At 44.1% G+C, this 16,599-nt stretch overlaps 1 protein-coding gene across 3 annotated transcripts in view; it reads left to right on the top strand.

The window, feature by feature from the left end:
- mettl22 (methyltransferase 22, Kin17 lysine) overlaps positions 1 to 11,885 on the top strand; it is a 45,919-nt gene extending 34,034 nt beyond the window's left edge. For all 3 annotated transcript variants that reach the window (XM_090197803.1, XM_090197804.1, XM_090197805.1), the window contains 5 exons: positions 1,675 to 1,728; positions 1,874 to 1,954; positions 4,027 to 4,129; positions 4,961 to 5,129; positions 9,811 to 11,885. In XM_090197803.1, coding sequence (XP_090053929.1) covers positions 1,675 to 1,728; positions 1,874 to 1,954; positions 4,027 to 4,129; positions 4,961 to 5,129; positions 9,811 to 9,843 — 440 coding nt within the window. In that variant the 3' untranslated portion in view covers positions 9,844 to 11,885. The remainder of the gene's footprint in view (positions 1 to 1,674; positions 1,729 to 1,873; positions 1,955 to 4,026; positions 4,130 to 4,960; positions 5,130 to 9,810) is intronic.
- The last annotated feature ends 4,714 nt before the right edge of the window (positions 11,886 to 16,599 follow it).

A 16,599-nucleotide genomic window follows, 5' to 3' on the forward strand; every position in this document is an offset into this window, starting at 1 on the left:
CTCTCCTTGGCTGTTTCATTACAATATGTAGTACCAGGCTAGCTCTCTCTCTCCCTGGCTGTTTCATTACAATATGTAGTACCAGGCTAGTTCTCTCTCTCTCCCTGGCTGTTTCATTACAATATGTAGTACCAGGCTAGCTCTCTCTCTCCCTGGCTGTTTCATTACAATATGTAGTACCAGGCTAGCTCTCTCTCTCCCTGGCTGTTTCATTACAATATGTAGTACCAGGCTAGTTCTCTCTCTCCCTGACTGTTTCATTACAATATATAGTACCAGGCTAGTTCTCTCTCTCTCCCTGGCTGTTTCATTACAATATGTAGTACCAGGCTAGCTCTCTCTCTCCCTGGCTGTTTCATTACAATATGTAGTACCAGGCTAGTTCTCTCTCTCCCTGACTGTTTCATTACAATATATAGTACCAGGCTAGTTCTCTATCTCTCCCTGACTGTTTCATTACAATATGTAGTACCAGGCTAGTTCTCTCTCTCTCCCTGGCTGTTTCATTACAATATGTAGTACCAGGCTAGCTCTCTCTCTCCCTGACTGTTTCATTACAATATGTAGTACCAGGCTAGCTCTCTCTCTCTCTCGCCCTGTTAGTTCTATTGTCCAATCACAGTTGTCGTGCCTGTGCCACGGACACGCCCTGTTTAGTATTATAATGAAATTGAGCTCTCTCTCTCTCTCTCCCTGACTGTTTCATTACAATATATAGTACCAGGCTAGCTCTCTCTCTCTCTCTCTCTCTCTCTCTCTCCCTGGCTGTTTCATTACAATATGTAGTACCAGGCTAGCTCTCTCTCTCTCTCTCTCTCTCCCTGGCTGTTTCATTACAATATGTAGTACCAGGCTAGCTCTCTCTCTCTCTCTCTCTCTCCCTGGCTGTTTCATTACAATATGTAGTACCAGGCTAGCTCTCTCTCTCTCTCTCTCTCTCCCTGGCTGTTTCATTACAATATGTAGTACCAGGCTAGCTCTCTCTCTCTCTCTCTCTCTCTCTCTCTGACTGTTTCATTACAATATGTAGTACCAGGCTAGTTCTCTCTCTCCCTGACTGTTTCATTACAATATATAGTACCAGGCTAGTTCTCTCTCTCTCTCTCTCTCTCCCTGGCTGTTTCATTACAATATGTAGTACCAGGCTAGCTCTCTCTCTCTCTCTCTCTCTCTCTCTCTGACTGTTTCATTACAATATGTAGTACCAGGCTAGCTCTCTCTCTCTCTCTCTCTCTCTCTCTCTCTCCCTGACTGTTTCATTACAATATATAGTACCAGGCTAGTTCTCTCTCTCCCTGACTGTTTCATTACAATATGTAGTACCAGGCTAGCTCTCTCTCTATCTCTCTCTCTCTCTCTCTCTCTCTCTCTCTCTCTCTCTCTCCCTGACTGTTTCATTACAATATGTAGTACCAGGCTAGCTCTCTCTCTATCTCTCTCTCTCTCTCTCTCTCTCTCTCTCTCTCTCTCTCTCTCTCTCTCTCTCTCTCTCTCTCTCTCTCTCTCTCTCTCCCTGACTGTTTCATTACAATATGTAGTACCAGGCTAGCTCTCTCTCTCTCTCTCTCTCTCTCTCTCCCTGGCTGTTTCATTACAATATGTAGTACCAGGCTAGCTCTCTCTCTCCCTGAACTGTTTCATATATATATCATTATAGTGTTGTCTCTTTAACAGGTGGGGAGGTGCGAGTACGTCTACTGGACTGGCTCAGACACGATCTCTGCACAGGTGGGCAGGCTACATTAACACACACACACACACACACACACACACACACACACACACACACACATAGAGAAACACACGTGATGTTAAACCATGGTCTCGCTGCTGATCTCTCCTCTTCCTCATCCATTCATCTCTTGTTTCTCAGACGCTGATGCAGAGTTTGGATGGACAGAGGATGAAGTGGCAGATCTCCATGACAACACAACAATTATCATCGCAGCTGACGGTAAGACAGTTGGGATCAAGTGTTTAACCGGTAGGATCAGGTGTTAACCGGTAGGATCAGGTGTTTAACCTGTAGGATCAGGTGTTTAACCGGTAGGATCAGGTGTTTAACCGGTAGGATCAGGTGTTTAACCGGTAGGATCAGGTGTTAACCGGTAGGATCAGGTGTTAACCGGTAGGATCAGGTGTTTAACCTGTAGGATCAGGTGTTTAACCTGTAGGATCAGGTGTTTAACCGGTAGGATCAGGTGTTTAACCGGTAGGATCAGGTGTTAACCTGTAGGATCAGGTGTTTAACCGGTAGGATCAGGTGTTTAACCGGTAGGATCAGGTGTTTAACCGGTAGGATCAGGTGTTTAACCGGTGGGATCAGGTGTTTAACCGGTAGGATCAACCGGTAGGATCAGGTGTTTAACCGGTAGGATCAGGTGTTTAACCGGTAGGATCAGGTGTTTAACCGGTAGGATCAGGTGTTTAACCGGTAGGATCAGGTGTTAACCTGTAGGATCAGGTGTTTAACCGGTAGGATCAGGTGTTTAACCGGTAGGATCAGGTGTTAACCTGTAGGATCAGGTGTTTAACCGGTAGGATCAGGTGTTTAACCTGTAGGATCAGGTGTTTAACCTGTAGGATCAGGTGTTTAACCGGTAGGATCAGGTGTTAACCTGTAGGATCAGGTGTTTAACCGGTAGGATCAGGTGTTTAACCGGTAGGATCAGGTGTTTAACCGGTAGGATCAGGTGTTTAACCGGTAGGATCAGGTGTTTAACCGGTAGGATCAGGTGTTTAACCGGTAGGATCAGGTGTTAACCTGTAGGATCAGGTGTTTAACCGGTAGGATCAGGGATCAGGTGTTTAACCTGTAGGATCAGGTGTTTAACCGGTAGGATCAGGTGTTTAACCGTTAGGATCAGGTGTTTAACCTGTAGGATCAGGTGTTTAACCGGTAGGATCAGGTGTTTAACCGGTAGGATCAGGTGTTTAACCTGTAGGATCAGGTGTTTAACCGGTAGGATCAGGTGTTTTAACCGGTGGGATCAGGTGTTTAACAGGTGGGATCAGGTATTTAACCGGTGGGATCAGGTGTTTAACCGGTAGGATCAGGTGTTTAACCGGTAGGATCAGGTGTTATTTTTATGGTAACAAATGTTATCTGGTGGAATGTTAATGATCTCCCTGCTAATTCACTCAGAGCAGACTACTCTGTGGAATGTTAATGATCTCTGTGGAATGTTAATGATCTCTGTAGAATGTGAATGATCTCTGTGGAATGTCAATGATCTCTGTGGAATGTTAATGATCTCTGTGGAACGTTAATGATCTCTGTGGAATGTTAATGATCTCTGTGGAACGTTAATGATCTCTGTGGAATGTTAATGATCTCTGTGGAACGTTAATGATCTCTGTGGAATGTTAATGATCTCTGTGGAATGTTAATGATCTCTGTGGAATGTTCAAGATCTCTGTGGAATGTTCAAGATCTCTGTGGAATGTTCAAGATCTCTGTGGAATGTTAATGATCTCTGTGGAATGTTAATGATCTCTGTGGAATGTTAATGATCTCTGTGGAATGTTAATGATCTCTGTGGAATGTTAATGATCTCTGTGGAACGTTAATGATCTCTGTGGAATGTTAATGATCTCTGTGGAACGTTAATGATCTCTGTGGAATGTTAATGATCTCTGTGGAATGTTAATGATCTCTGTGGAATGTTAATGATATCTGTGGAATATTAATGATCTCTGTGGAATGTTCAAGTTCTCTGTGGAATGTTAATGATCTCTGTGGAATGTTCAAGATCTCTGTGGAATGTTCAAGATCTCTGTGGAATGTTAATGATCTCTGTGGAATGTTCAAGATCTCTGTGGAATGTTAATGATCTCTGTGGAATGTTAATGATCTCTGTGGAATGTTCAAGATCTCTGTGGAATGTTCAAGATCTCTGTGGAATGTTAATGATCTCTGTGGAATGTTAATGATCTCTGTGGAATGTTCAAGATCTCTGTGGAATGTTAATGATCTCTGTGGAATGTTAATGGTAATAAACTGTATTTATTTTACATTTGTTCCAGTGTGCTACGATGACGACCTAACAGATGCGCTGTTCCGAACTCTGTACAGAATCTGTAACAACCTCCGTCTCCCCTGTACCACATACCTGTCTATAGAGAAGAGGTAACCTACCTGTACTACATACCTGTCTATAGAGAAGAGGTAACCTACCTGTACTACATACCTGTCTATAGAGAAGAGGTAACCTACCTGTACTACATACCTGTCTATAGAAAAGAGGTAACATACCTGTACTACATACCTGTCTATTCTGGCTGGGCCACTCACGGACATTCAGAGACTTTTCCCGAAGCCACTACTGCGTTGTCTTGGCTGTGTTCTTAGGGTCGATGTCCTGTTGGACCATCGCCCCAGTCTGAGGTTCTGAACACTCTGGAGCAGGTTTTCATCAAGGATCTCTCTGTACTTTGCTCCGTTCATCTTTCCCTCGATCCTGACTAGTCTCCCAATCCCTGCTGCTGAAAAACATCGGCACATCAGGATGTTGCCACCACCATGCTTCACTGTAGGGATGATGCCAGGTTTCCTCCAGACGTGATGCTTGTCATTCAGGCCAAAGAGTTCAATCTTGGCTTCATCAGACCAGAGAATCTTGTTTCTCATGGTCTGAGAGTCTTTAGGTGCCTCTTGACAAACTCCTAGCGGGGTGTCATGTGCCTTTTCCTGAGGAGTGGCTTCTGTCTGACCATAAAGGCCTGGAGTGCTGCAGAGATGGTTGTCCTTCTGGAAGTTTCTCCCATCTCCACAGAGGAACTCTGGAGCTCTGTTAGAGTGACCATCAGGTTCTTGTATATATAGATTTATGCTAAATGTAAAAAATAAATCCAGCTCATGTGCCAAATCTTGTAATTACAGTCCTTGTTTGTGTGTGTGTGTGTGTGCGTGCGTGCGTGCGTGCGTGCGTGCGTGCGTGCGTGCGTGTTCGTTCCCCAGGCTGAACTTCACTCTGAGACACATGGACATATCCTGCGAGGCCTACGACCATTTCCGCCACTGTCTGTGTGAGATGCAGGAGCTGAGGGACGGACGGACATGCTTCACAGTGGAGCAGGTCACACCCTCTTTCCCACAGTGCCTGCTGTATGAGCGCATAGAGCAACTGGTGAGAGACAGACAGTTTCATATACACACTTTACTGAACCTAGAAAACCTCTATCCAACAGTATGTTTCTAGTACTATATCCTAAACCCCTATCCAACAGTATGTTTCTAGTACTATATCCTAAACCCCTATCCAACAGTATGTTTCTAGTACTATATCCTAAACCCCTATCCAACAGTATGTTTCTAGTACTATATCCTAAACCCAACAGTATGTTTCTAGTACTATATCCTAAACCCAACAGTATGTTTCTAGTACTATATCCTAAACCCAACAGTATGTTTCTAGTACTATATCCTAAACCCAACAGAATGTTTCTAGTACTATATCCTAAACCCCTATCCAACAGTATGTTTCTAGTACTGTATCCTAAACCCCTATCCAACAGTATGTTTCTAGTACTATATCCTAAACCCAACAGTATGTTTCTAGTACTGTATCCTAAACCCCTATCCAACAGTATGTTTCTAGTACTATATCCTCCTAAACCCCTATCCAACAGTATGTTTCTAGTACTATATCCTAAACCCAACAGAATGTTTCTAGTACTATATCCTAAACCCAACAGTATGTTTCTAGTACTATATCCTAAACCCAACAGAATGTTTCTAGTACTATATCCTAAACCCAACAGTATGTTTCTAGTACTATATCCTAAACCCCTATCCAACAGTATGTTTCTAGTACTATATCCTAAACCCAACAGTATGTTTCTAGTACTATATCCTAAACCCCTATCCAACAGTATGTTTCTAGTACTATATCCTAAACCCAACAGTATGTTTCTAGTACTATATCCTAAACCCCTATCCAACAGTATGTTTCTAGTACTATATCCTAAACCCAACAGTATGTTTCTAGTACTGTATCCTAAACCCCTATCCAACAGTATGTTTCTAGTACTGTATCCTAAACCCAACAGTATGTTTCTAGTACTATATCCTAAACCCAACAGTATGTTTCTAGTACTATATCCTAAACCCAACAGTATGTTTCTAGTACTATATCCTAAACCCAACAGTATGTTTCTAGTACTATATCCTAAACCCCTATCCAACAGTATGTTTCTAGTACTATATCCTAAACCCAACAGTATGTTTCTAGTACTATATCCTAAACCCCTATCCAACAGTATGTTTCTAGTACTACATCCTAAACCCCTATCCAACAGTATGTTTCTAGTACTATATCCTAAACCCCTATCCAACAGTATGTTTCTAGTACTATATCCTAAACCCCTATCCAACAGTATGTTTCTAGTACTATATCCTAAACCCCTATCCAACAGTATGTTTCTAGTACTATATCCTAAACCCCTATCCAACAGTATGTTTCTAGTACTATATCCTAAACCCAACAGTATGTTTCTAGTACTATATCCTAAACCCCTATCCAACAGTATGTTTCTAGTACTATATCCTAAACCCCTATCCAACAGTATGTTTCTAGTACTATATCCTAAACCCCTATCCAACAGTATGTTTCTAGTACTATATCCTAAACCCAACAGTATGTTTCTAGTACTATATCCTAAACCCCTATCCAACAGTATGTTTCTAGTACTATATCCTAAACCCAACAGTATGTTTCTAGTACTATATCCTAAACCCAACAGTATGTTTCTAGTACTATATCCTAAACCCAACAGAATGTTTCTAGTACTATATCCTAAACCCAGCAATATGTTTCCAGTACTATATCCTAAACCCAACAGTATCTTTCTAGTACTATATCCTAAACCCAACAGTATGTTTCTAGTACTATATCCTAAACCCAACAGTATGTTTCTAGTACTATATCCTAAACCCAACAGTATGTTTCTAGAACTATATCCTAAACCCAACAGTATGTTTCTAGAACTATATCCTAAACCCAACAGTATGTTTCTAGTACTGTATCCTAAACCCAACAGTATGTTTCTAGTACTGTATCCTAAACCCCTATCCAACAGTATGTTTCTAGTACTATATCCTAAACCCCTATCCAACAGTATGTTTCTAGTACTATATCCTAAACCCAACAGTATGTTTCTAGTACTATATCCTAAACCCAACAGTATGTTTCTAGTACTATATCCTAAACCCCTACCCAACAGTATGTTTCTAGTACTATATCCTAAACCCAACAGTATGTTTCTAGTACTGTATCCTAAACCCCTATCCAACAGTATGTTTCTAGTACTATATCCTAAACCCCTATCCAACAGTATGTTTCTAGTACTATATCCTAAACCCCTATCCAACAGTATGTTTCTAGTACTATATCCTAAACCCAACAGTATGTTTCTAGTACTATATCCTAAACCCCTATCCAACAGTATGTTTCTAGTACTATATCCTAAACCCAACAGTATGTTTCTAGTACTATATCCTAAACCCCTATCCAACAGTATGTTTCTAGTACTATATCCTAAACCCCTATCCAACAGTATGTTTCTAGTACTATATCCTAAACCCCTATCCAACAGTATGTTTCTAGTACTATATCCTAAACCCCTATCCAACAGTATGTTTCTAGTACTATATCCTAAACCCCTATCCAACAGTATGTTTCTAGTACTATATCCTAAACCCCTATCCAACAGTATGTTTCTAGTACTATATCCTAAACCCAACAGTATGTTTCTAGTACTATATCCTAAACCCCTATCCAACAGTATGTTTCTAGTACTATATCCTAAACCCCTATCCAACAGTATGTTTCTAGTACTATATCCTAAACCCCTATCCAACAGTATGTTTCTAGTACTATATCCTAAACCCAACAGTATGTTTCTAGTACTATATCCTAAACCCCTATCCAACAGTATGTTTCTAGTACTATATCCTAAACCCAACAGTATGTTTCTAGTACTATATCCTAAACCCAACAGTATGTTTCTAGTACTATATCCTAAACCCAACAGAATGTTTCTAGTACTATATCCTAAACCCAACAATATGTTTCCAGTACTATATCCTAAACCCAACAGTATCTTTCTAGTACTATATCCTAAACCCAACAGTATGTTTCTAGTACTATATCCTAAACCCAACAGTATCTTTCTAGTACTATATCCTAAACCCAACAGTATGTTTCTAGTACTATATCCTAAACCCAACAGTATGTTTCTAGAACTATATCCTAAACCCAACAGTATGTTTCTAGTGCTGTATCCTAAACCCAACAGTATGTTTCTAGTACTGTATCCTAAACCCCTATCCAACAGTATGTTTCTAGTACTATATCCTAAACCCCTATCCAACAGTATGTTTCTAGTACTATATCCTAAACCCAACAGTATGTTTCTAGTACTATATCCTAAACCCAACAGTATGTTTCTAGTACTATATCCTAAACCCCTACCCAACAGTATGTTTCTAGTACTATATCCTAAACCCAACAGTATGTTTCTAGTACTGTATCCTAAACCCCTATCCAACAGTATGTTTCTAGTACTATATCCTAAACCCCTATCCAACAGTATGTTTCTAGTACTATATCCTAAACCCCTATCCAACAGTATGTTTCTAGTACTATATCCTAAACCCAACAGTATGTTTCTAGTACTGTATCCTAAACCCCTATCCAACAGTATGTTTCTAGTACTATATCCTAAACCCAACAGTATGTTTCTAGTACTGTATCCTAAACCCCTACCCAACAGTATGTTTCTAGTACTATATCCTAAACCCAACAGAATGTTTCTAGTACTATATCCTAAACCCCTATCCAACAGTATGTTTCTAGTACTACATCCTAAACCCCTATCCAACAGTATGTTTCTAGTACTGTATCCTAAACCCAACAGTATGTTTCTAGTACTATATCCTAAACCCAACAGTATGTTTCTAGTACTATATCCTAAACCCAACAGTATGTTTCTAGTACTATATCCTAAACCCCTATCCAACAGTATTTTTCTAGTACTGTATCCTAAACCCAACAGTATGTTTCTAGTACTATATCCTAAACCCCTATCCAACAGTATGTTTCTAGTACTATATCCTGTTGTAGGTGTGTTGTAGGTGTGTTGAGGCATGACCCCCTCACTGGCCAATCAGAACGTGTTGTAGGTGTGTTGAGGCATGACCCCCTCACTGGCCAATCAGAACGTGTTGTAGGTGTGTTGAGGCATGACCCCTTCACTGGCCAATCAGAACGTGTTGTAGTTGTGTTGAGGCATGACCCCTTCACTGGCCAATCAGAACGTGTTGTAGGTGTGTTGAGGCATGACCCCCTCACTGGCCAATCAGAACGTGTTGTAGGTGTGTTGAGGCATGACCCCCTCACTGGCCAATCAGAACGTGTTGTAGGTGTGTTGAGGCATGACCCCCTCACTGGCCAATCAGAACGTGTTGTAGGTGTGTTGAGGCATGACCCCCTCACTGGCCAATCGGAACGTGTTGTAGGTGTGTTGAGGCATGACCCCCTCACTGGCCAATCGGAACGTGTTGTAGGTGTGTTGAGGCATGACCCCCTCACTGGCCAATCGGAACGTGTTGTAGGTGTGTTGAGGCATGACCCCCTCACTGGCCAATCGGAACGTGTTGTAGGTGTGTTGAGGCATGACCCCCTCACTGGCCAATCAGAACCTGCTCCAGGGCTAAATATGTGGTTGCTTCAAGTTGGGTATTTACAGTCTTTTATATATTGCGTTGTCATCAACTCCAATTCCAATGTTAGACTTTCTCTTTTTCAGGAGTTGTGGAAAGTGACAGCGGTGCCTGTCTAACCCTCTGAGGAGCTGACCTGCTCCTAGACCTGCTTCTTAGACCTGCTCCTTAGACCTGCTCCAAGACCTGCTCCTTGACCTGCTCCTAGACCTGCTCCTTTGACCTGCTCCTAGACCTGCTCCTTGACCTGCTCCTAGACCTGCTCCTAGACCTGCTCCTAGACCTGCTCCTAGACCTGCTCCTTGACCTGCTCCTAGACCTGCTCCATGGAGTTTTCTGATCTTAGACCTGCTCCTAGACCTGCTCCATGGAGTTTTCTGATCTTAGACCTGCTCCTAGACCTGCTCCATGGAGTTTTCTGATCTTAGACCTGCTCCTAGACCTGCTCCATGGAGTTTTCTGATCTTAGACCTGCTCCTAGACCTGCTCCATGGAGTTTTCTGATCTTAGACCTGCTCTTAGACCTGCTCCATGCAGTTTTCTGATCTTAGACCTGCTCCTAGACCTGCTCCATGGAGTTTTCTGATCTTAGACCTGCTCCTAGACCTGCTCCATGGAGTTTTCTGATCTTAGACCTGCTCCTAGACCTGCTCCATGGAGTTTTCTGATCTTAGACCTGCTCCTAGACCTGCTCCATGGAGTTTTCTGATCTTAGACCTGCTCTTAGACCTGCTCCATGCAGTTTTCTTATCTTAAACCTGCTCCTGGTGTTTTCGGAGCCTCTTGTGGTCAGTGTTGAGAAGGTATTGATAAAACTAAAAATATAGATTATTTAGTGAACTAATAGCAGTCATTTCAATCAGGGCAGCTGGACAGCACTGAACAAAGACACTAGGAATGATCTCTGTAAATGAACTCACTTGTTAAATAAGATGTTTTTAAGCTCAGACCAGGGGTTGTGATATATATATGTATATATTTTCACTATATTCTCATTTACTTGCTGTTGGATTGAAGTGAACCGGTGAAATGGGAGAGTCCCATAGCCTCTGAATGTTTTGTTCCGATGTAAATGATGAGTGATCAGGTTAAACACTGACCTGGGATGCATCCCAAATGGTATCCTATCCTCAATATAGTGCACTACTTTAGACCAGAGCCCTATGGACCCTGGTCTAGAGCCCTGTGGACCCTGGTCTAGAGCCCTATGGACCCTGGTCTAGAGCCCTATGGACCCTGGACCAGAGCCCTGTGGACCCTGGTCTAGAGTCCTATGGACCCTGGTCTAGAGCCCTATGGACCCTGGTCTAGAGCCCTATGGACCCTGGTCTAGAGCCCTGTGGACCCTGGAACAGAGCCCTGTGGACCCTGGACCAGAGCCCTGTGGACCCTGGAACAGAGCCCTGTGGACCCTGGTCCAGAGCCCTATGGACCCTGGACCAGAGCCCTATGGACCCTGGACCAGAGCCCTATGGACCCTGGACCAGAGCCCTATGGACCCTGGTCTAGAGCCCTATGGACCCTGAACCAGAGCCCTATGGACCCTGGACCAGAGCCCTATGGACCCTGGTCTAGAGCCCTGTGGACCCTGGTCTAGAGCCCTGTGGACCCTGGTCTAGAGCCCTGTGGACCCTGGTCTAGAGCCCTATGGACCCTGGTCTAGAGCCCTATGGACCCTGGTCTAGAGCCCTATGGACCCTGGTCTAGAGCCCTATGGACCCTGGTCTAGAGCCCTATGGACCCTGGTCTAGAGCCCTGTGGACCCTGGTCTAGAGCCCTGTGGACCCTGGTCTAGAGCCCTGTGGACCCTGGTCTAGAGCCCTATGGACCCTGGTCTAAAATAGTGCACTATGTAGGGACCAGAGTCCTATGGAACACTACCTTAATGTCTCTTTATAACTTATAAGACATTATTAAATAGCTTGTTAACAATTGAGTAAATAAACTGTTTATCAATCAGTATTTCTAAGTTCATATATTTAATAAAAGAAACTACCTAATAATGTTTATATGAGCTTTATAAGCAGACATATAGTGTTAATAATGTGTGTATATTGATACAAGACCACGACACTGTTTATTTCACAATTATACACTCATCTTTTGATTCAAAATGACTAAATAAAATACAAGTTATTGATTTATTTAAACAACAGAAAAATGTCTTTATTAGAATTTGTGAACTTTGATTCATACCGTCTTAAAGGTGCATTCTGGGATTGAAACCACAACCAAGCCTCCACCCGGCCTCTTTTTTTATGTCAACAGCTGAGGAATTGGAACCACTCACAAATTCACAGACGGAGCTACGACTGACCTTCTATGAGATCAGAATGATAGTTTTAACTGTGTTTTCAGGTTTAAAATGACATTCTTTACACACAGTGGAGGATAACAAGCTTGCGTTTTGGGTTCTGATCCGATAAGACAGTTTAATTAAGCTCCTCAGTCATAAGTGTTATCCGTCAGTATACACAGTACGCTCCAAAAGTATTGGGACAGTGACACGTTTTGTTGTTGTTGTTGTGGCTCTGGACTCCCAACACTTTGGGATTTGAAATGCTACAAGGACTATGAGGTTAAAGGTCAGACTGTCAGCTTTAATTTGAGGGTATTTTCATCCATATCAGGTGAACCATTTAGAAATGACAGCACTTGTTGTAAATAGTCCCCCCCCCTCCCCTCCATTTTAGGGGACAGGAAGTATTGGGACAGATCCACTGGCGTATTAAAGTATTAAACAGTGAAGTATTTGGGCCCATATTCATAGTACCCAATGACTACATCAAGCTTGTAAATCCTATAAATATGAATGGAATGTTTCTAAACATGAATGTTACCATGGTTATGTGGATGTTACCGTGGTTACAGATCATCCTGAATGAACCATGAATATTGATGAGTGAGGAAGTTGGGAGACATACATATCAAACCCCCCTCCCCTCCCCCCCCCCAAAAGGAATGATAACTTCCTGTTGCCATGTGTGTGTTCTGTACATATGACTAATCAAACTAGAAACTGAAACAAGTTGCAGGGTTTTAGTTGAGCCACTAGATAGGAGGGTGTTCCAATAATATAACCCTGGTAAGACAAATGCATTAGCTCTGTGTGTTCTGTCCAGAAATGAACCAATGCAATGCCCCAGAGTGACCTGCAGGGGGAGCTCGGTGTTCTGTACAGAGATGAACCAATGCCATACTACCCCAGAGTGACCTGCAGGGGGAGCTCTGTGTTCTGTACAGAGATGAACTAATGCCATACCCCAGAGTGACCTGCAGGGGGAGCTCTGTGTGTTCTGTACAGAAATGAACTAATGCCATACCCCAGAGTGACCTGCAGGGGGAGCTCTGTGTGTTCTGTACAGAAATGAACTAATGCCATACCCCAGAGTGACCTGCAGGGGGAGCTATGTGTGTTCTGTACAGAAATGAACTAATGCCATACCCCAGAGTGACCTGCAGGGGGAGCTATGTGTGTTCTGTACAGAAATGAACTAATGCCATACCCCAGAGTGACCCGCAGGGGGAGCTTTATGTTCTGTACAGAAATTAAAGTGCCATACCCCAGAGTGACCAGCAGAGGGAGCTCTGTGTTCCTCTCTTAAGTTATAGTTGATGTGGGCAGGCTGTCTATTCCTCTGATGTATTTGTATTTATTATGGATCCCCATTAGTTCCTGCCAGGGCAGCAGCTACTCTTCCTGGGGTTTATTATGGATCCCCATTAGTTCCTGCCAGGGCAGCAGCTACTCTTCCTGGGGTTTATTATGGATCCCCATTAGTTCCTGCCAGGGCAGCAGCTACTCTTCCTGGGGTTTATTATGGATCCCCATTAGTTCCTGCCAAGGCAGCAGCTACTCTTCCTGGGGTTTATTATGGATCCCCATTAGTTCCTGCCAAGGCAGCAGCTACTCTTCCTGGGGTTTATTATGGATCCCCATTAGTTCCTGCCAGGGCAGCAGCTACTCTTCCTGGTGTTTATTATGGATCCCCATTAGTTCCTGTCAAGGCAGCAGCTACTCTTCCTGGGGTTTATTATGGATCCCCATTAGTTCCTGTCAAGGCAGCAGCTACTCTTCCTGGGGTTTATTATGGATCCCCATTAGTTCCTGCCAGGGCAGCAGCTACTCTTCCTGGGGTTTATTATGGATCCCCATTAGTTCCTGCCAGGGCAGAAGCTACTCTTCCTGGGGTTTATTATGGATCCCCATTAGTTCCTGTCAAGGCAGCAGCTACTCTTCCTGGGGTTTATTATGGATCCCCATTAGTTCCTGCCAGGGCAGCAGCTACTCTTCCTGGGGTTTATTATGGATCCCCATTAGTTCCTGTCAAGGCAGCAGCTACTCTTCCTGGGGTTTATTATGGATCCCCATTAGTTCCTGCCAGGGCAGCAGCTACTCTTCCTGGGGTTTATTATGGATCCCCATTAGTTCCTGTCAAGGCAGCAGCTACTCTTCCTGGGGTTTATTATGGATCCCCATTAGTTCCTGTCAAGGCAGCAGCTACTCTTCCTGGGGTTTATTATGGATCCCCATTAGTTCCTGCCAGGGCAGCAGCTACTCTTCCTGGGGTTTATTATGGATCCCCATTAGTTCCTGCCAGGGCAGCAGCTACTCTTCCTGGGGTTTATTATGGATCCCCATTAGTTCCTGTCAAGGCAGCAGCTACTCTTCCTGGGGTTTATTATGGATCCTCATTAGTTCCTGTCAAGGCAGCAGCTACTCTTCCTGGGGTTTATTATGGATCCCCATTAGTTCCTGCCAGGGCAGCAGCTACTCTTCCTGGGGTTTATTATGGATCCCCATTAGTTCCTGCCAGGGCAGCAGCTACTCTTCCTGGGGTTTATTATGGATCCCCATTAGTTCCTGCCAGGGCAGCAGCTACTCTTCCTGGGGTTTATTATGGATCCCCATTAGTTCCTGCCAGGGCAGCAGCTACTCTTCCTGGGGTTTATTATGGATCCCCATTAGTTCCTGCCAGGGCAGCAGCTACTCTTCCTGGGGTTTATTATGGATCCCCCATTAGTTCCTGTCAAGGCAGCAGCTACTCTTCCTGGGGTTTATTATGGATCCCCATTAGTTCCTGCCAGGGCAGCAGCTACTCTTCCTGGGGTTTATTATGGATCCTCATTAGTTCCTGCCAGGGCAGCAGCTACTCTTCCTGGGGTTTATTATGGATCCCCATTAGTTCCTGCCAGGGCAGCAGCTACTCTTCCTGGGGTTTATTATGGCTCCTCATTAGTTCCTGCCAGAGCAGCAGCTACTCTTCCTGGGGTTTATTATGGATCCCCATTAGTTCCTGCCAGGGCAGCAGCTACTCTTCCTGGGGTTTATTATGGATCACCATTAGTTCCTGCCAGGGCAGCAGCTACTCTTCCTGGGGTTTATTATGGATCCCCATTAGTTCCTGCCAGGGCAGCAGCTACTCTTCCTGGGGTTTATTATGGATCCCCATTAGTTCCTGCCAGGGCAGCAGCTACTCTTCCTGGGGTTTATTATGGATCCCCATTAGTTCCTGCCAGGGCAGCAGCTACTCTTCCTGGGGTTTATTATGGATCCTCATTAGTTCCTGTCAAGGCAGCAGCTACTCTTCCTGGGGTTTATTATGGATCCCCATTAGTTCCTGTCAAGGCAGCAGCTACTCTTCCTGGGGTTTATTATGGATCCCCATTAGTTCCTGCCAGGGCAGCAGCTACTCTTCCTGGGGTTTATTATGGATCCCCATTAGTTCCTGCCAGGGCAGCAGCTACTCTTCCTGGGGTTTATTATGGATCCCCATTAGTTCCTGCCAAGGCAGCAGCTACTCTTCCTGGGGTTTATTATGGATCCCCATTAGTTCCTGCCAGGGCAGCAGCTACTCTTCCTGGGGTTTATTATGGATCCCCATTAGTTCCTGCCAAGGCAGCAGCTACTCTTCCTGTGGTTTATTATGGATCCCCATTAGTTCCTGCCAGGGCAGCAGCTACTCTTCCTGGGGTTTATTATGGATCCCCATTAGTTCCTGCCAAGGCAGCAGCTACTCTTCCTGTGGTTTATTATGGATACCCATTAGTTCCTGCCAGGGCAGCAGCTACTCTTCCTGGGGTTTATTATGGATCCCCATTAGTTCCTGCCAGGGCAGCAGCTACTCTTACTGGGGTTTATTATGGATCCCCATTAGTTCCTGCCAGGGCAGCAGCTACTCTTACTGGGGTTTATTATGGATCCCCATTAGTTCCTGCCAGGGCAGCAGCTACTCTTACTGGGGTTTATTATGGATCCCCATTAGTTCCTGCCAAGGCAGCAGCTACTCTTCCTGGGGTTTATTATGGATCGTCATTAGTTCCTGCCAGGGCAGCAGCTACTCCTCCTGGGGTTTATTATGGATCCCCATTAGTTCCTGCCAGGGCAGCAGCTACTCTTACTGGGGTTTATTATGGATCCCCATTAGTTCCTGCCAAGGCAGCAGCTACTCTTCCTGGGGTTTATTATGGATCGTCATTAGTTCCTGCCAGGGCAGCAGCTACTCCTCCTGGGGTTTATTATGGATCCCCATTAGTTCCTGCCAAGGCAGCAGCTACTCTTCCTGGGGTTTATTATGGATCCCCATTAGTTCCTGCCAAGGCAGCAGCTACTCTTCCTGGGGTTTATTATGGATCCCCATTAGTTCCTGCCAAGGCAGCAGCTACTCTTCCTGGGGTTTATTATGGATCCCCATTAGTTCCTGTCAAGGCAGCAGCTACTCTTCCTGGGGTTTATTATGGATCCCCATTAGTTCCTGCCAAGGCAGCAGCTACTCTTCCTGGGGTTTATTATGGATCCCCATTAGTTCCTGCCAAGGCAGCAGCTACTCTTCCTGGGGTTTATTATGGATCCCCATTAGTTCCTGCCAAGGCAG

The sequence above is a fragment of the Oncorhynchus mykiss genome, chromosome 13 (genome assembly GCF_057628025.1).
Source record: "Oncorhynchus mykiss isolate SJ-2025 chromosome 13, ASM5762802v1, whole genome shotgun sequence".
In the NCBI taxonomy this organism is placed as follows: domain Eukaryota; kingdom Metazoa; phylum Chordata; class Actinopteri; order Salmoniformes; family Salmonidae; genus Oncorhynchus; species Oncorhynchus mykiss.